Source organism: Spinacia oleracea, chromosome 2 (genome assembly GCF_020520425.1).
Source record: "Spinacia oleracea cultivar Varoflay chromosome 2, BTI_SOV_V1, whole genome shotgun sequence".
NCBI lineage: Eukaryota > Viridiplantae > Streptophyta > Magnoliopsida > Caryophyllales > Amaranthaceae > Spinacia > Spinacia oleracea.
The window spans coordinates 3,580,730-3,601,540 of NC_079488.1; the positions used below are offsets into that span (position 1 = coordinate 3,580,730).

Below are 20,811 nucleotides of genomic sequence, written 5' to 3' on the forward strand. Positions count from 1 at the left end.
AGTTGATGAACGTTTTCTGCAGATCCGCACTCATGGTGGCGAGCATTAGACATTTCACATCCTTGTTGGCATCAATCCAACGATTGAGGGCTGCCTGAGTGACCCCGTCGCCTGCAGCTTCGGGCATCGCCTCATCTAGGACATACTCCTTTTCTTCCTGCATAAGAACTATTTGCAAGTTCCTTTGCCAGTCAAGGAAGTTTTTCCCGTTCAACTTCTCCTTTTCGAGAATTGATCGAATGTTGAATGAATTGTTGTTTGCCATATTAAAAACTACAATTGAAAAGAATAAACAAATAAATAACCATTCACAGTTTCTCTTAATAAACTTAAATTCTAGCATACATGCATAATTCAATGTTTATTAAGCATTTTATTCAAATTATGTGTTCCGGCAGGTGTGAATAAAATGATTCCAAGATCCTAAAATCATTGAAGAACTAAGCACAGTTTGTCGACTTAATCCTAGAACATCTTAGGTAAGCAAAAGCCTTTTGCTAATAGTCTAGAAACTATTCTTGGTTGATAGGTACGTCTAAGAACTTATTAGGTAAACCTATCGAATTTGCCACGACATAAAAGGACTCCTTACTTATATCGTTGAGTTTCACCAAAACTAACATGTACTCACAATTATTTGTGTACCTTGCCCCTTTAGGACCAATAAGTAACACCTCGCTGAGCGAAAACTATTACTAGATTGATGTAAAGGATATCCAAGCAAGTGTATATTTTGGCATGGCACCTTTTAACTCAATTTTTAAGTTTGGAACTTAAGGCTCTTACTATGTTGGTTAGATTTTAAGTGAACTAAAATCCTTAATCATGCAACATAATCAAGCTTTTGATCTCATGCATTTTAAGACATATTTAAAACAATAAATAACTTAAAACATGCATAAGATATTTGTGATCTAGTATGGCCCGACTTCATCTTGAAGCTTTGACTTCAAAGTCCGTCTTGAAAATCTCCGTGGGAGGCACCATTTTCTTCAAATAGGATAAGCTATAACTAATTACAACTATTTGATGGTTCGCAGACCATATTTGAATTGAAAAATAACTTTGGTACTTTAGACCAATTACATTCAAATTAATGGTACGCAGACCATATTTTCTATCCTATTTGGGCCATACTAGTCACTTCATAACCTGCAAAACAGTACATATACAATATATACCATTCACCCATTCATTATCATGAATGGCCCACATAGCTGGTTAGTAAAACACATTATGCATCACGTAAACATTTGCAGCAATTAATCAAGGGCACCAATAATCTACCAATTATTCAGTCCTTATTAATTCTAATCAAGTTGTTTTAACTTAAGGATTTGTAGACCTAATCAAGAGTTTATGACTAAAAAGCGCTCCCACTTAAACCAATAAATTCATATGCTTTACCAATTTTAAACATAAAAATGTATTTCTAGTCTAACCGGAAACATACAAATTTAATTAAAATTTAAAGCTCATATAAATTTATAATTGAATCCAAAAATTTTAATTTAATTTCAGTCGCATTTAAATTAATTCATGATTTTAATTTTAGTAAAATAATTAGAATAAATAACATTTATTATAATTATAATATTCAAAATTAAAATCCAAGAAAATAATTTAAATTATTAATTTTAAAATTAATTAAAATTACGTGAACTGAAATTTTCAAATTAAACATTCAAAACGATCTAATCGTAACGCAAACACCCTACGCGTAGCACGCCCATGGGCCGCACGCACACAGCCATTGCTGGCCATGTGCGCGCAGCCCATGCGCTCGTCGCATAGCTGCTGCATCCCTATCGCAAGCCTCCGCACGCATTGGTGCTCGCTGCGCGCGCCAGCGCTCATCGCACGCGGGCTATCGCTCGCAGTGCGCGCGCGACATCGCTCGCTGGGCGCGCGACATCGCTCGCTGGGCGCGCGACATCGCTCGCTGGGCGCGCGACATCGCTCGCTGGGCGCGCGAGCCATCGCTCGCTGGGCGCGCGAGCCATCGCTCGCTGGGCGCGCGACATCGCTCGCTGGGCGGGCGACATCGCTCGCTGTGCGCGCGAGCAATGCTAGGCGCAGCGCTCGTGGCACGCGAGCTTGCGCTCGCTGCGCGCGAGGCTGCGCGCTCTTGTGCGAGGCAGCTCGCGTTGTGGCGCAGCTCGCTTGCTGCCCACACGCGACTGCCTTGGCTCGCCCTACGCCCATGCCCATTCGTCCATTGGTCGTGGCACACGACACAAGGCAGGGCTGCTGCCTTGTGCTCGTGCACTACGCCCTTGCTCATTGCATTCGTGCCGCATGGGCGACGAGCTCCCTTGCTCGTCGTCGCATGCCCGCATTATACAACACCCCTTAAGGGTAACACGAAGCGTCCATTGCTTCGTGCGTGCAAGTTATATGAACGAATCGCATAAAATTTTAAAATTTATATTTAAAATTAATGACAAATTAATAAATAATATTAATTTCATAATTTTAGGGCGAAAAATCGAAAATTTATTATCCAATTGATTTCCGATTGTTATGGATTCAAGTCTAGGTCATAAAAATTTAAAATTTATCGTAAATTTACAATTTTTATGGTGGTTTTTAATCATAGGTTTCTAATTAAATTACAATTAATTATGAAAATCAAATTAATTCTAAATTATTCTAATTTTCAACAAATTAATCATAATTACAAATTAGATTGCATAATTAACAAGACTAGGCATTCAAACTTGTTAAACATATGCAGTAGGTCAATCAAAAATTCAAGATTTATCAACAAGAATCGCAAATATTTAATTTAACATCTTAAATTTACGAGATTTTGCATTCGAAAAACTAAAACCTTCGAAAAGTCATAGTTAGGCTTCGAATTTGAGAATTCTGGGTTCGGCAGAAAAATACTGTTTTTGTCAAAATTTTAGAATGCCTTTTACATGCGGAATTGACACAAAAATCACTCAATTCGGATGAGTAACGAAGAAACTGCCGAAAAACTGCGTACGTATAATTAAATAAACGCAATTTGCAATTAATTAACAATTACGAAAATTAATCACCCCTTTTAATTCTTGCAAATTTGTAATATTTAACCATGTTCATGCAATTTAGATTATGAAAATAATAAGGGGCTCGTGATACCACTGTTAGGTTATGATACATATGACAATTCATAAATCATGCGGAAAAACCATAAACCCAGGAAAACATATTATTTACACATAATCATTTAGCATAGATTAGATGCATACTCTTTGTTGCGTGCCTTCCCTAGCTGCGCCCGAACCGAACAAGAACAAGTCTTTAGGACTCCAAGTGTCGTCCCTCCGTAGATAGTCCACAGCACGTCCGGATCCGCCTTAAGATTGACCAACTAGAATCGCCCTTAAGGTACTATTATTTTTGGCACTTTATAGGCAAATGTTTGACTGAATTTTTCTCTCAAAAACTCACTTTGAATACTTTTAAACTTGTGTTATAAATTGTGAGCCCTAGCCTCATATTTATAGCGGTATGGAAAGGGAATCGAAATCCTATTCAGATACAAATTAATTAAACCTAGAATCCTACAAGAACTCTAATTTAATTAATTTATCAAATAGAATTAGGAATTTAATCATTAACCGAACTCTGCATGTTTTAGGAAACGTGCACGAACACAAACACTTGCACACACACGCACGGCAGCCACGATGGGCCCCATGCGTGCGCGCGAGCAGCAGCCCACTCAGCGCCCGCGCGCGCTGCGCGCTGCGCGTGCTGTGCGCGCTGTGCGCGCTGTGCGCGCTGCGCGCTGCGCGCAGCCTGCTGGGCCTGGCCTTGCGCTGGGCCTGGCGTGGCTGTTTGTGCGGCGCGCTTGGCTTGCTGGGCGATGGCCTGGCTTCGTGCTGGGCCTCGTCCGGCAGGCCTCGTCCGATGCTTATTCGTACGATGCGCTTCCGATTAAATTTTCCGATTCCGGAATTCATTTCCGATACGAACAATATTTAATATTTCCGATTCCGGAATTAATTTCCGTTTCGAACAAATATTTAATATTTCCGTTTCCGGAATTATTTTCCGATTCCGGTAATATTTCCGATTCTGACAATATTTCCGTTTCCGGCAATATTTCCGATTCTGGCAATATTTCCATTTCCGATAATATTTTCCGACACGTACCATGTTTCCGTTTCCGGCAACATCTACGACTTGGATAATATTTATATTTCCGATATGATCCATATTTCCGTTTCCGGCAATATCATCGTTTCCGGAGTATTCATTCCTTGCCTGTGACGATCTTAGCTCCCCACTGAAACCAAGATCCGTCGGTTCCGAATATTCATAGATGGAGTATTTAATGCTATTAAATACTTGATCCGTTTACGTACTATTTGTGTGACCCTACGGGTTCAGTCAAGAGTAAGCTGTGGATTAATATCATTAATTCCACTTGAACTAAAGCGGCCTCTAGCTAGGCATTCAGCTCACTTGATCTCACTGAATTATTAACTTGTTAATTAATACTGAACCGCATTTATTAGACTTAACATAGAATGCATACTTGGACCAAGGGCATTATTTCCTTCAATGCTCGTGTAGAGTTTGTGTTCACATACGAAACCTAAAGAGTATAGGATTTGTTTAATGATTAAAATTCCTAATCCTAAAAGATAAATTAATTAAATAAGCATTCTACTAGGATTCTAATTTAATTAATTCGTATCCTAGTAAGATTCGATTACTTATTCCATGGTATATAAATATGAGTTAAGGGCTCATAATTTATATCGAGAATTCAAGTATTCAAAGTGATTTTTGAGAGCAAAAATTCAGTCATATAATTGCCTACAATAGCCGAAAATTCTAAGTACCTTAAGGGCGATCCTAGTTGGTCAAGCTTAAGGCGGATCCGGACGTGCTGTGGACTATCTACGGAGGGACGACACTTGGAGTCCTAAAGACTTGTTCTTGTTCGGTTCGGGCGCAGCTAGGGAGGGCACGCAACAAAGTGTATGCATCTAAATTATGCTAAATGATTATGTGAATATAATATGCTTTCCTGGCTTTATGGTTTTTCCGCATGATTTATGTTTTGTCATATGAATCATAACCTAACAATGAGTTCATAAAGTGTCGATTTTTGAAGTCAAAACGTGTTTTTATAATAAACTATTATTAGGGTTTTAATTCCAGTTGATTAAGCGATTGATTCACATAATTTAATGACAATTTAAAAATTACGGGAATCAACTTAAATTTTCAGATTGTTTATAAGCTTTAAAAAGTTTGTTTTTAATGGGTTTAAAGCTAAAAGGTCAATGTTTTTATGTTAGGACTTGAGTTGACTATTTGAGACTATTAAATTAACGATTGATTCTAATTAAACTAAGAGTTTTAGAATCTTAAATAGTTGCTTGAAATTTAGTAAACATGGATAATAATTTAGTTCTTCTTTTGTGTTTATAGGAGTTGATTTCTAGTGAGTCGTGATTCGCGCAGTGGCCCCCGTACTTAGGTATTCCAGGTACGTACAAGACTAGGGTGACCACCCATCCCTTGAGGACTTTGTGAAGTGTATTGAATGCGAATCATGTGAACTTATATGTTATTATGAATTCATGTTTGATGATTGGAAACAAATATGTTATTATGAATTCATGTTTGATATTGAGAACGAGCATGTTATTATTATTATTGAATCTATGTGAACGAGCATGTTATGAATTGAATTATGCTTTATAGATTCTATTGAACTATCATGTTATGGACTTTTATAATCGTTGAATTATGTCAAGCATGTTGTTCAAGTTGGTTTGCATGTATGAGTAGTGCGCATGCAAGTTGTTATTATTATTATGCTATAGTACAGGATGTCTAGCATATATATTGAGCCTGTCGAATATTGCCGGAGAGCAATATATATTCTACCAAGGGATAGAATATGTTAGAGAGTCTATGTGAATTGAATTAAGGACAATTCGTGCTAAGGGCACACCCCGCTTGTTAATAGGCAATGTCGGGTTATCTCAAACAGTGTTTTTGAGAAGGAACAATGGGAGTAACTTCACTTGAGTCTATGTTTGATCACAAGTCCTAAAGGATTAAAAATGAAGTGTCATTGTTGAATTGTTTAATTGTATGTATGATGTGTCTTGTGTAGAGTCTTGAGTCGCCTTGAGCATAACATATTAATTAACGTAAAGTGCAACCCGAAAGAGCTTCAAAACTCTTGGAACGTATATACCTTGAGTATGAACAATGGGGAGAGTCTTGCCAGAAAACTTGTACTCCTTGAATGATACAAGACGTTGTTTCATTCTTCTTTTATGCCGTTGTGCATTGGAATTCCTGTCGGTATGGCCCGACTGTCGGTAGTAGCCCGACTTATTATTTTGGTGTATGGTTGGCTCCCATCACCCTTTACTTTCCTTTTGAGGATATTTTACTTTACCCGTTCGAAGCTACTTTTTATTAAATTGTGAGTCAAGAGTCGTGTCAAGTGTCGGGTCTTGTCTCCATGTTTACTTGTTTATTATATGGCTTTTGCATGTGGATTATTTATTCGTCGAGTGAAGCATGTTAGGATAGAATGTTATTCTAGCTTGTTCGTACTCAGCTTTTGCTGACTCCGTGCTTCATGTCTTCTGGTCATGGCCTTTGCCTTAATGACCCTATGATGATCCATCGTTGTTGGGGAGTAGAATTTTAATAAAGCAGGTTTGTAGAGATAACTTGCGGGAGAAGTTATCATGGGATTCGGGTTGAGAGTTTAATCTTCCGTATTTTATAAACTCTATTTATAGTCATGACTAGTATCGTTATTATTACTACTTACAGTTAATGGATTTTTAAATGATTTAATACTTTGGTTTTGGGCCTTAGTGGTTCCAACTTGTTTTAATAACCATTAACTATTTATTTAATATGTTTTGAAAGTTAGTTAATTCCGCTGCGTGATTCTGGTAAATAGCCTTAGCCGTTATCACGGTGGCGGTAATATCTTGGTAATTCCTGTGTTTTAAGTTGGAAAATGTTTTATAAAAAGCAAGGAATTATTAGGGTGTTACATTAGGGGTAACAACATAAACTGTGTTTATTATATTTGACTTTTCTAAAATGTGTTAAGACTTTTAGAAAACATGATTATAGAGTGTTGATACGATTCGCAAGACTGATTCTTTGTTTGGCTCAGGTCTCGGGATATGCTTATGGCATGGACTTGTTATCAAATTTTAGAAAACATGGGCATTGTTTTTCTCGTGCTTATGCTCTGTATTACAATGATATTTTCATAAAATGATTCAGGAGTTTTTTTAATTCAATGATGGTTAATGTTTTGGACATAGAAATAAATGATAACTGATGTGGAATAAAATACAGTGTGTATACAATATCAAGGTAATGTGAACTCTGTTCAAATTACTTTTCCATTGATTGTTAAAACTTTGTTAATAATTATGTTTCTTGACCAAAATATTTTGGCAGAGGGTAGCATTAGCACAATCTGTGGAGGGCAGCAAGATTCAAATGCAATCCTTGGATTTTGAGATTGCTGATGCCCGTGAAGAAAATAATTCCCATGCTAAAGCAAGACCATGGACTTCTTCTCAAAGGCATGCTCGTACAAACAATGGTGTTTTACCTCCATCTTCTCAGAGCTATAGTATTTCCACTTCCTTTTGAGAAATGGCAGACGCTTAAATTTCGGTATACCACACTCAAGGACGCGACCTTATTACTATAATCACATGCTTTTTCGACTTATTGTTAGTTTTCATTTGACTAGTTGTAAAATTTATGGCCTTTCTCATTGAATAGTTTGATTAACACAATGTACTCGTAAATTTTTCCTTAGAAACACGTTGCTAATGCTTATTGTAAACATATTATGATTTTGTATTATCAATTATATGCAAATCGAACTTTTTTTTTATTTTTAGAATTTACCATAATTTTGTAAAGGAAAATTTCGTAATTACTACCTTTTAAATAACCAACTTTTGTAATTACTACCTTATGTAATTTTTATTTTATTTTACTACCTTAAACTTCCCATAATTTATTGTTTACTACCTCTTAACAGTTTTCATCCAACATTCCGTCACATGGGGCCCACTAACGGATTTAATTCTAAATTCCCTCCTTCTTTTGGAATTCTTTTCACGATTCATCTCTCTTCTCCTTCAATGCTCACTGTGTTCCTTCAACCTCACAATTTTCTCTCTGTTCTTCACTTCCTCTCAACCACTTGTGACGAATCTTAAAGGCGAATCTTCATCTCTGTCATCGCTGGGTCCAATTGGAAAGCAACAAAGCATCTCAATCATTGGAGGGGACCAAAGCTGGTGACTTTTGTCCTTTGGAAATTCGTAAGCATCAAAATGTAAGTACTTTAGTCATTTTCGTTTGTTAAATTAGGTGTTTTATTAAATATGTTGTGGATTTTGTTGGGTAATTGTGGATTTTGGAGGTTTGTTGACTGGTAAACCCTAGGATTTGGGGAACAATTATTTTAATACGAATTAGGGTAATTAAATAAAAATTAATGCCAATTCATGTGCTTTACATATTGGGGCTGCTGTTATTCAGTTGTTTATTCATGTGGTTTACTTATTGGGGTAATTATGGTTGATTGGAATTATTGATTGAAATGCATTTTTTTTTTCAATTTGTGTACAGAATGCAGGCTGATATTAACAATACATTTGTGGACATTAGGTTTAAATTAGGGGGTTTTTTTAAGGAAAATATATTTAGAGGTAGAAGGGTGGTTGGATTTGAGGGTGGGTGGGAGTATACTAGGATACAAGTGCCTAGAAATGATCTTAAGATTCCTGCACTTAAGCACATTGTATCTAGTGCATATAAGTTCAATAATCGGGCAATTCCTCAATATCATCAAATGAAGTTATGGTATAGGGAGAAGGGTAGAACTTTCACTACTGGGAAGAGGGAGTTCAGTGGTGATGAGGATGCTAGATGTTTGTTAGAAACTGTGGACAGAAATAACTGTGTGGAATTGTTTTGCACAATTGATCCCAATGCAAGTAAACCTCCTGTTTACAAACAAACAAAACCACTAAATGGGCCTTTGACCCAAGCTGCTAGCCCAACAACAAAAAACCCACCAACCAGCAATATAAAACCAAAACCAGTGAAGTTAGAACCTAGGGCAAACACTTCAGCTAGAGACAATTCTGCAGTTGTTATTACCAGAAGAGAGTGGTCTGCTGCTGAAAGGGAAAGGGTTGCTTCTGAACAAAGTGTTGAACAACAAAAAGCTGAAAAGGGAGGTGTGAGTAAGGGTAAGGGGCATGAAGTTTCTGGTGAGGGGGAGGGAGTTGTTAGGAGGAGCCCTAGGGTAAAGACAGTGGCTGTGAAGGGTAAGGGGAAACAACCAACTGGGAAGAAAGAAACCAGAGCTAGCAAGAAGTTGTTTAGTTCTGAACTGTCTGGATCTGGGTCAGATAGTCCAGACTCAGATTTTTCTGATCTTGATATTGATTGGGAACCTGGGGAGGAAGAGACTATTCTAAATGATGCTGATGATTTTGAGGAGTTACTTAGGAAAAGAAAACGAGATAACACACAATCAGGTGATGCTGAGTTGTTAAGGCAAGTCAATTCCAGTTTAGAGGAGGCAAAACAAGATACAGGGAAAGGGGAAAAAGTGAAATCAGTCCAAAGGAAGAAGTCACAGTTGGTTGATAATCTAGAATGTGAAGAGGTTAGGATTCAGGAAGAGATTGAGGGTGAGTCAGATGAGTTAAGGAGCATTGATGGGTCTGATGATGAGGTAGACAACAGCCCTTGGTTCAACTCTGATACTGACTTTAGTAGGCCAATTAACCTTGTGTTGGGGCTTAAGTTTGGAAGTGTTCAGGCTGTGAGGAAGGCATTGAGGTGGCATGCTATCCAAAAGAGGTATGATTACTATTACCTACACAATGGAAATAACAGAATAACAACCTATTGCAAGTTTAGGTGTGACTGTCCATGGGATTCAAGCAGGAGTAAGAAACGTAAGTGTGTGTGTGAAGCTGGGGTGCAGTGTTACTTTAAGGTCCTTGTTAGGAAGTTGTATAAGCAAGATGTGTGGCAGATTAGGACATTGAACATGCAACATTTCTGTCAGAGGTTAATCATGAACTCTAAGTTGAATGCAGAGTATTTAGGAGAAAGGTATGTGGAGGAGTGGAGGAGTGAACCTCATATGAAGTTGTTTTCCTTTATGAGAAAGGTGTTGCTGGATACTGGAATCCAAATCAAGTATGGATTGGCATGGTCAGGAAGGGCTAGGGCAAAGTTGATCATTTACGGCTCTTCGCTTGAACAATATCAAAGGGTGTGGGATTATGCTAAAGCTGTGTTGAAATACAACCCTGGGAGTACTTGTATTGTGCTTGTGGAAGGTATTGAAAGACCAGAACCTCCCTTGTTTCTAAGAATGTATGTCTGCCTTGATGCTCTAAGGGAAGGTTTCAAAAAAGGGTGCAGGCCAATCATAGGGGTTGATGGATGCCATCTGAAAGGTGCTTACCCTGGTCAGATACTTGTTGCTGTTGGCAAAGATGGTAATAACAACATTTTCCCATTTGCTTGGGCCACAGTAGAGGTTGAAAATACAGAAACATGGTGTTGGTTCTTGGACTTGCTACTGAAAGAATTGGGTGGTGATAGTGGAGCAGGTTGGACCTTTATGTCAGACAGACAAAAGGTATGGTCTTCAACCTGTTTAAAGTTAATTCTTTGTATATGATTAAGTACTTCATTAATTAACATTGTGTGTACCTTGTTTTGGTTGTAAACACAGGGTCTGTTGCAAGCTTTTAGTACTGTGGTGCCCCAAGCTGAAACAAGATATTGTGCAAGGCATATTTGGGCTAATTTCAAGTTGCAATTCACTGGTTCTCTGTTTAAAGACCTCTTCTGGAATGCTGCTAGGGCTACAACTAAGGTAAAATACTTACTTTAGTTAGTTGGACTCGGGAACGTGTCCAAGTTCCCGACTCGGCTTATTTTATATTAGTTAGTTGGACATTGGGAACGTGTCCAAGTTCCCGACTCGGCTTATTTTATGTTAGTTAGTTGGACTCGGGAACGTGTCCAAGTTCCCGACTCGGCTTATTTTGTGCATGGTGACTTAAGTTGACCTAGGTTGACTTTTTCTGGTTTTTTTTGTTGTGACTGAGTTGATTGTAATTCTTGTGTGCATGGTTTCTTAATTTGACCTTGGTTGACTTAAGTTGACCTAGGTTGACTCTTTTGTGACTTAAGTTGACCTAGGTTGACTATTTCTGTAAATTTTTTTTAACTGAGTAGATTGTATAGCTTGTGTGCATGGTTGCTTAAGTTGACCTAGGTTTACTTTTTCTGGAATTTTGTTGTTACTGAGTTGACTATGCTGCTTGTGTGCATATTGACTATAGTTGACCTTGATTGACTATGCTCCTTAACTGAGTTGATTGTAGAGCTTGTGTGCATGCTGCTTCTGTTTTGCCTTCTCTTTTCTGTTTTTAGTTTTTTGTTGACAGCATGTATGTGGTATTTGTAGTTTGACTATGAAGTGGCAATGGAATCTATTAAGACATTGAATGAGGATGCATATGAATACCTGGATGACATTCCCACAAAACACTGGTCAAGACATGGATTCACCACTAACTGCAAGTCCAACATGTTATTAAACAACATGTGTGAGACATTCAATGCAGTGATTAGGGATGCCAGAGATAAACCAATTCTCACCCAAATGGAGTGGTTGAGAAGGTATATGATGAAAAGGAACAACGATAAGTGGAAATCTATCAACCAGTTGGGGGGGGGGGGACCTGTTATGCCTTATGTGAATCAGGTGTTTGAGGGGATGGAGAATTTAGTTAGAGCATGCATAGTACAAGCATCCAGGGACAATGAATATGAGGTTCAGCTAGGGGGGGACCAAGTTTTGGTAAACTTGGATGAAAGAACTTGCACATGTTACAAATGGGATCTAACTGGTATCCCATGTGTCCATGCATATGCAAGTCTGCTGGATAAAAGAGCAAATCCACTTGATTATGTGCATACTGCTTACAGCAAGGATACATATATGCAAGCTTATGCACTTCCAGTGAAGGGTATGCCTGGCCCAAAGCACTGGGATACTTCTGACCTGCCACAACCACTCCCACCTGCAGTTAGGGTTATGCCAGGAAGACCAAAATCAACCAAAAGGAAGAAGGAAAAGGGAGAGGGAGAGGGCAATGGAAAGAGCAAGAAGCAGAAGGTACCACATCCTGATAGAGCCAAAAGGCAAAACAAATGTGGGAATTGTGGTCAGTTTGGGCATAACAAAAGAAAGTGCAAAAATGGAGCTGTAGAGACAAGTTCAGCTTCAGCTCCCAAAAACAAAGGTGGGAGGCCTCCTCTGAACAATGAATGGGTTGTGGAGCAGAGAAAGAAAAAGTGGTCTAAGCTTGAACACAATGTAAGTTTTGTTGCCTTCTCTTTTGTAATTTTGCACTACAATATTTGTTTTGTTCAGGTTGTGCTTAGCAAATCTTATCCAATTACTGCAGATTCAAGGTTCAATCACTCCTCCTAACAGCATTGCTAAAAAACCACCATTACAGAGATCAACATCACAGAGGCAAACAATATTGAGCCAAACCTCATCTAATGTGCCTACAGCTAGTACATCAGCTAATGTTCCCACAGCTAGTACCTCAGCTGCTCCATCCCAAGTTCAAACAAGATCCAAGATGGCATTGAAGAGAAGCACTACATCTTAATGTTTAGCCCATTAGCATTCTATTTTGTGTTGTTAGATATGTATTTCTGATGGAACAAGTAATCTGATGTTGTGTATTGAACAAATTAGCTTGTGTTGTGTTGTCCTTCAAACATCCTTCAAACTAGAAATGCAAGAACCAGTGACTTTTGTTATTCATTGAGCTCGTTATTTGGTTTTGTTCTTAATTTCTTGGTCCTTATTCCACTACTAAACAGAAATAAGAGGGAACTTGCAATACTCGTTTAAGTTTCCGTACCCGTTCCAATACTCCTTTAAGTTTCCGTACCCGTTCCAATACTCCTTTAAGTTTTCGTACCCGTTTCAATACTCCTTTAAGTTTTCGTACCCATGTCAACACTCGTTTAAGTTTCCATACCATTTTCGAGTCTTAAAAAATAGACACGACACGGGGTTTTCACAAAATAAAGACACGACACGAAAAACGAATTTGTCGTTAATCAAAGACAACGAGTAACATAAAAGGGATCCCATTTCATTTCATTAATGATTCAAAATACAAAATGAGTCAACTATCCATAAACTGATACAATAACACCTTCCACATTTAGTTTAGTTCTTCTCTAAGCTTTGAAAAACATTACAAATACCATACACAACACAGCAGCAGCAATGGCAATGTGGTTGAGCTTCCCAAGTGTGTTGTGGTTCCCCTCCTTCAGTTTGTTCACTTCAGACATAAGAGCCTTACACTTGAGCTTCAGATTGTCACTTTCATTCAACAGGCACCTTCTTTGCCCACTCAAATCATCAACTTCACTCTTCAATGCATTCACTTCCACTTTTAGCAACTTCTTATCCAATAACAAAGCATTCGTGACATTCCTTTGCCAATCAACACAATCTTCCTCATCCAGCCACTCAAATTTCTTGCATCCCCTTGTTTCTGTAACTGGATCATACCTTTGGCAAGCTATAAATTTGCGCCCAGGATTCTCTCTTGTCCACGAAGTTAAACGCGCAACAGGGAGTCCACAATAACATTTTTGCTTTGATAAAGGAGAAGGAGGAGCCATTTTTCCTACAATTTACATTAATTCTCGTTAATTATGTTATCAATTCGAATAGTAGTAACCTAATTTTGTTAATTCATTTGAAGAACAAAAAACCCCAAATTGGATTTAAACCCTAATTAAAGAACAAAAACATAAAATTGATACCTGTAATGAGCAGAATTTTCCTTGGTTTGAGCACATAAACGAACGAGTAACAAATTAAAGTAAAACCCCTAACCTAATTGAAGTATTGAAATGGATTGGAAATTTCGGGAAACTTTTGGGGTTAAGATGAAGAAAATCGTGGAAGATTGAAACAATATAAGGAGGGAAATCCTAAACTAGCCGTTAGTGGGCCCCATGTGACGGAATGTTGGATGGAAACTGTTAAGAGGTAGTAAACAATAAATTATGGGAAGTTTAAGGTAGTAAAATAAAATAAAAATTACATAAGGTAGTAATTACAAAAGTTGGTTATTTAAAAGGTAGTAATTACGAAATTTTCCTTTTGTAAATATCGAACTTTTACGCAATATTTCTACAAAATAATTATGTATACCTTGGGGGTTCGTGCGCGCTACGGTCCAACAACTAGCTACATAATAAAAGTAATAAAAGAGAAAAATAATAATATTATAGTTACTTGTCAATCACGCTGATCCTCCCCAAATTTCTTAAACCCTAATTATAATTACCTCAAAACACTTGATTCTCCTTAAACATCCCTAAACCCCCCCAAATTTGCAACCTTCTTCTTCTCCAAAAAAAACAACCATGTCAAATTCCAAGTCGATACAAGAAGGTGAAGAGATTGAATTACTCGAAAAATGGGTTGAATTTAAACTGGGCGATGATGACACCTTCTCAAGGTATTGCGGGGTGGAATTGTTCGAGCAAATTCCATTGTCGAAGAAAACTAAAGATGGGTTAAGGGATTCCAAGTTTACTCATATGACTGATTTTCAGAGAGCTTCGTTGCCGCATTCGCTTTGTGGCCGTGATATTCTTGGTGCTGCTCAAACTGGGTCTGGAAAAACTTTGGCTTTTATTATTCCTGTAAGTATTTTTCTTCACTTACTTTTTTCTGGGTTGGTTTTGGTTTTTGATTAATTTCACTTATATGATCACCTGTTTCTTATGAACTGTTGCGGTGTTAAAGGCGTATACATAAGTTAGTTTGCTCTATTTTGTACTTCGTATATTATTTCTAGGGATGTGTTTCTTATGCACTATTGCGGTGTTAAAGGCGTATACATAAGTTAGTTTGAGCTATTTTGTATATTATTTTTTCACTTACTTTTTTCTGGGTTGGTTTTGGTTTTTGATTAATTTCACTTATATGATCACCTGTTTCTTATCAACTATTGCGGTGTTAAAGGCGTATACATAAGTTAGTTTGCGCAATTTTGTTGATTATTTCTAGGGATGTGTTATATTATATGGGAGTTGACAGTATGTGGTCGACTGTGGATTGCATGTTCACATAGTTGGAGAAACTGTTAAGTTTAAAACAGAGTTACAATAGTAAATGCATCTATTTCTGTATTTACTTTGAGTTTTATTGTCAACTCTCGGGTCAGTTTGTGGGATTTTTAGTTGTAAAATGTGAAAAACTAATCATGGCGTTTATGGAAGATGAACAAGCTGCCCAAAAATTGGAAATCATAAATTTTGAGTAGTCACATATGGTAACCATATGTGATTAGGCTTTTCCACTAGTAAGGATAAGGGTTTCAGCGACGCTTAGTAAGACCTATTCCGGTGCTAAAGAGCGTCGTAAAAATTCTCTCGCGTACACATAAACAGTAACACAACTCGAATATAAAAAACGAATGATCATTAATATTGAGAAAAGTACATTATAAACCAGTGTAGACTGTACAAGTGTTACCACTTACCACCCCCAAAATATCTAGTACACTTACATTAACTCAGGTGGTGAATGAATACCAGATACTGTAGACAAACTAAATCATATTGAAATATAAGTTCCATATATGAAGTCTTTGATAATTCCATGTCTTTAGCTGCCGGAGTCATCCTGTTCATTGTGATTCTCATCCTCCTTGTAGCTCATGGCTCAAAGTTTGAAGTTTTTAATCTCTTCTAAAATCTTCCCTTTTCCAGTTATAGTGGTGCTTCCGTCGGTAATTCCTTGTTTTTGCGCTTATCCTTATCCCTGCAAATATAAGAGGCATAGGAATGGGAACTTCAATAAACCTGCACAGTCATAAAAGACCAGGTGTAAACAGCAAAAAAGCGGACCTTTCAAGCCAAAAGGAAAACATGAAATACACAATTTAAATTGCAAACATGTGCAACATACGTAAGGAAGATTCAAGATGAAAGAAATTGAATGAATATCACTGTGATTTTTGCTCACCTTGTATTTTTTCCACTATGAGGTCATTGTTTAGTTCAATGGCATTCCATTGATACAGGGATAAGTAGCTTATTGAATGATAGAAGAGCCTATATCTTCATCTTCCTTTAATAACTAGCTCTGTTTCTACAATCATATCAGTTGATACAGAGCTTTCATGTTAAAATAAAATGAATTATTCTATATTCTATCATGAGTTCCATAAATAAATGAAAGCGGAAAAATAAAGGCCCTACATAAATTTATGAACTATGCAATTCAATCCATATAAGTTACTGCAGTGATCATTAAACACCACTAGCTAGCTGTTTGGGGCATATATATATGTAGTGATTTTCACACTGAGTAGTCAGAGAAAAGAATAGCTGCATAAAACAACAAGCTAAGAAACCAAGATAATCTTGAAAAGTGATGGAACAAACACATACATCCCAAATGTGCAATTAGAATGAGTGACTCTAATTTATACACCATTATTGTGTTTTCTTGTGGTTGAATTGCTCTGAATTTGAGCTTGTAGTTGTTTCAGATTCACTATAAAAAGTTATTGATTTAACTTGAGCAATTATAAAACTATCGATGAAAGTATTAGGTCGATGAGATTGTCTTTCCAATTCAAAGTCAACTAGAAATACTGAAATAGTGTCTTAAAGGGACAAGAATATTATGCATATGAACATCCCCCTGATCCAGTTAGTAGCATCTTGTCTTGTTAATTGGAGCAAGATAAACTGTGGGTATGTTAATAATGATATGAACTTGCTAGGTGTGAAATACTTTGTTTACGTAAAGTCTGATATATGACTCTGGCCATCTGTTCAGTATACATTGATGTCTCTATTACTTCACCTGTCCGGATTACCTGATTCTAGAGCGATGCTTAGATTTGATCCTTGAAATATACGGAGTACAAAACCAAAGAATAACTTTCTTATTTGTGTTGGATTCTTGCGATAACTTTATAACTCTCATGCATTCAAAGAGTCTTTGTAACAAAGATAACTGTTTTGATTCTTTGCCAATGTTTGTGTGGTGGACTGGACTGTGGCTTTAAGTTCATTGTTGTTCTTGACAGGTTTTAGAGAAGCTATACAAAGAAAAATGGAGTTCAGAATTTGGTGTGCTGCATCATCATCTCTCCTACAAGGGAATTAGCTAGTCAAATTTTTGGTGTTCTAAAGTTAGTTGGAAGGCATCATGGCTTTAGTGCCGGTCTTCTAATTGGTGGTCGTAAAGATGTTGATGAAGAGAAGGAACATGTGAATGATTTGAATGTTTTGATCTGTACTCCTGGAAGGCTGCTTCAACACATGGATGAAACACCAAATTTTGAATGTTCTCAGCTTCAGGTCAACATGATTTTCACATCTTTACTGCTTCCTTTCATTTTAGTCGTAATTTTTTTTTTCTCTTCTAGTTGTTTGATCCTCTTTATTAACTGCTAAGAATCAGCTAATTCCCAAGTAATTAACTAACAAACTAACAGCTGTAATGAGTTTATGAATTAATTGGGCAAAATAAGAAATAACCAAAGTCGGAAATAGGACTGGTTTTTATTAATTGGTGTAACAATCAACTTACAACAATTGACTTGCGAAAACAAAACAAAATAATCCCTTACAAGCATTCTCTTCCCTCTTATTATACCTTTGTCTCAAGCTAACTTCCTTGAGATTAGTTCTTACATTTATATGAATATCCTAGGAGATGCAATTAGCTATAAAAGCAATATTTGGTATTCGTAAGTAAAGATTCCATATGGTTTTCAATGTATGCTAACAAAATCCTACAAGTATTATTTCCTCTTTTTTCTAGATAATGTTGCTTAAAGGGTTATCTAATACGGGCCTTGTTCCTAAATTATCATTTTGGCTATCTGTAATCTTTGGATGGGAACTCTTCAATTTTTTATGTCTTTTAGTTTATTGAGTTATTCAATGTAACACCACAATGATGCTTCTTTCCAGAACCCTTTCTTAACATGTAGGCATGTAGCAAAATCAGATGGTTATGACCAGAATCTAAGTGTAGTGCTATTCTGACAAAAAAAAAAAAGGCTTGTAGACAACTTACATATTCCATAGTGCTTGCAACTGTGAGTATAGACAATTACTGTTCCTTTATGTTTTTACCCCTTGGTGTCTAAACTGATCTTGACCCTTGCTCTTCAACAATATGACATTTTCAATCATATAAGTGATATTAGTGGAATTCTAGTTCAAAATTTTGGGTTTTTAATTAGTGAAATGTGGAAGGAGAAGAGCTATTCATAGTTAATGAAGTTGTGTTGAACTGTATACCAACTTTTCTTTTGCTAAACGGTTGATATTGTTCTGATCCGTCTTTACCTTGATGCATGCTCCTCTTGCATCTGAGTGGATGCTCTTCAACTTTCTAATGAAAACCTAACTTTTAAGTAGTGCTTCATCCTTTAATTGTTTATATATAGCTCATTGCATTACTCTGTATCTATCAAAATTTGGCCTTACATGGTGGATATTTGAGGATTTTAATTTTTTCCCCAGGAACAGATGTTAGTTCTTGATGCGGCAGACCGAATTCTTGATATAGGGTTTAAAAATGATGTGAATGCAATCGTATCACAACTTCCAAAGAAAAGACAAACCTTGCTCTTTTCTGCGACACAAACTAAATCAGTTGAGGACCTAGCAAGGCTCAGCTTAAGAGACCCTGAATATCTTAGTGTCCACGCGGAAGCCATTACTGCTACTCCCATTGGCTTGCAGCAGACTGCTACTGTAGTCCCTCTACATCAGAAGTTAGACCTTTTATGGAGTTTTATAAAGTCACATTTGAATTCCAGGATTTTAGTGTTCCTAACTAGTCGCAAACAGGTAATTATTCTCAACTTCTGATTCAAGGTTTTCGCCTTCTTTGTTTTTTCTTAGACATGTATAGTATAGTATATTCTGAACTTCTGATTCAAGGTTTTCGCGTTCTTTGTTTTTCTTAGACATGTATGGTTCTACTCTTATTTTTTACTCAGATGTTGATATTATATTTCCCTTGTATGCCACATTACTTTGGCTAAACTCCCTAATGGTCACTTTCGTATGAAGGTAGAGTTTGTTTCTGATTCAAGGTTTTCGCGTTCTTTGTTTTTTCTTAGACATGTATAGTTCTAAACTTATTTTTTACTCAGATTTTGATATTATATTTCCCTTGTATGCCACATTACTTTGGTTGAACTCTCTCCCTAATGGTCCTTTTACTTTTGTATGAAGGTAGAGTTTGTTTTTGAGGCCTTCAAAAAACTGCGCCCAGGAATTCCGCTGAAGTGTTTACATGGAAAGATGAATCAGGAGAGAAGGTTAAGAACATATTCTAAGTTGAGTGAGAAACGTTTTGTTTTATTCTCAACCGATGTGAGTTCAAGAGGTCTTGATTTTGATAAATCATTTGACTGGGTTGTTCAGGTGAGTCTTGATTTTGAGTAATTCAGTTAAATATTGAGATTAGGCATTACTCATTAGGGTTTAGGTCTTGATTTTGAGTAATTCAGTTAAATATTGAGATTAGGCGCTCAACTAATTCAGTCTATTCTATTCCTTAGATGGATTGTCCATCAGATGTTGCAACTTACATACACAGAGTTGGCCGCACTGCGCGATACACTGCTCGTGGGAAAGCTATTTTATTTGTGGAGCCATCAGAAAGAAAAATGCTTAAAAAATTAAAAAAGGCAAAAATTCCAATAATTGCAAAAACGGTAATCTTCTTTAGACATACTTCTTTGTTCTAGTCTCTGTGTAGACATACTTAGGTAACTGTTACTCACTCAGATGTTCTGAGACATGTTACATAATACTACCTCCGTTTCAAAATGATCTTTACACCTTCCGTTTTAGTCCGTTTCATAATGTTCTTTACACTTTGCTTTATTCTATTTTTGGACATGAAAATTTACTACCTTACCGCTTCTTACCCCGCAATATTTACAATTTTCCATTCACTTTTATTTTATTCATTTTTCTCTTACACTTGCCTACCTTTTTACACATTTCACTTATCCATATTTTATTATATTCAACCAACTTTTCTAGTTTTGTCTTAAAATTTGTGCCAATAGTAACTGTAAAGATATTTATGACATATATATGCTTTCTGTTTAAACTTGCAGATAAACAAAGAGAAAATGCAGTCTGTTTCTCCTCTGTTAGCTTCTATACTAGTGAAGTATCCTGATATGCAAAAATTGGGTCGAAGAGCGTTCATAACATATCTAAAGGCTGTGTGTAAAGAAAAAGATAAACAAGTTTTTGATGTGATGAAACTTGGGATTCATGATTTCTCGGCATCATTAGGTTTACCAGTGACGCCAAAAATTCGTTTCCCAAAACAGAAAATCGCAGGCAAAAGTTGTTCAAAACGAAGTCGAACTGTGGAAATCGCAGACAATTCTGCTGCTGAAAATTTGTTGGAAACTCCAAACACAAAGAGTAGTGAAATTCAAGTGTTTCTTTCAAGGCTCTAAGGGATGGTTAGTCTTGGTTTGTTTTATGAAATTTTGGTAGATTATATATAGTGTACATGCAGTTTTGCTATATTATACTGTTATCTTATTATATGGCTGAGGATATTTGAATGAAATTTTGTTTAAATCAATGAATGAGAATTTGGTGTACATGCAATCCCACTTGTTTTAC

At 36.8% G+C, this 20,811-nt stretch overlaps 2 protein-coding genes across 2 annotated transcripts; one reads left to right on the forward strand and one right to left on the reverse strand.

The window, feature by feature from the left end:
- Positions 1 to 13,329: 13,329 nt before the first annotated feature.
- LOC130466727 (uncharacterized) lies at positions 13,330 to 13,782 on the reverse strand. The gene has a single exon (XM_056835343.1). It carries the CDS (start codon positions 13,780 to 13,782, stop codon positions 13,330 to 13,332), a length of 453 nt encoding a protein of 150 aa, XP_056691321.1.
- Positions 13,783 to 14,405: 623 nt separating this feature from the next.
- On the forward strand, positions 14,406 to 20,811 carry LOC110799491 (DEAD-box ATP-dependent RNA helicase 32-like). The gene is given in 7 exon segments (XM_022004760.2): positions 14,406 to 14,817; positions 17,220 to 17,266; positions 17,268 to 17,493; positions 18,676 to 18,999; positions 19,390 to 19,581; positions 19,719 to 19,874; positions 20,286 to 20,811. Coding segments are annotated over 7 exon segments (1,581 nt in total). The 5' UTR covers positions 14,406 to 14,535; the 3' UTR covers positions 20,640 to 20,811.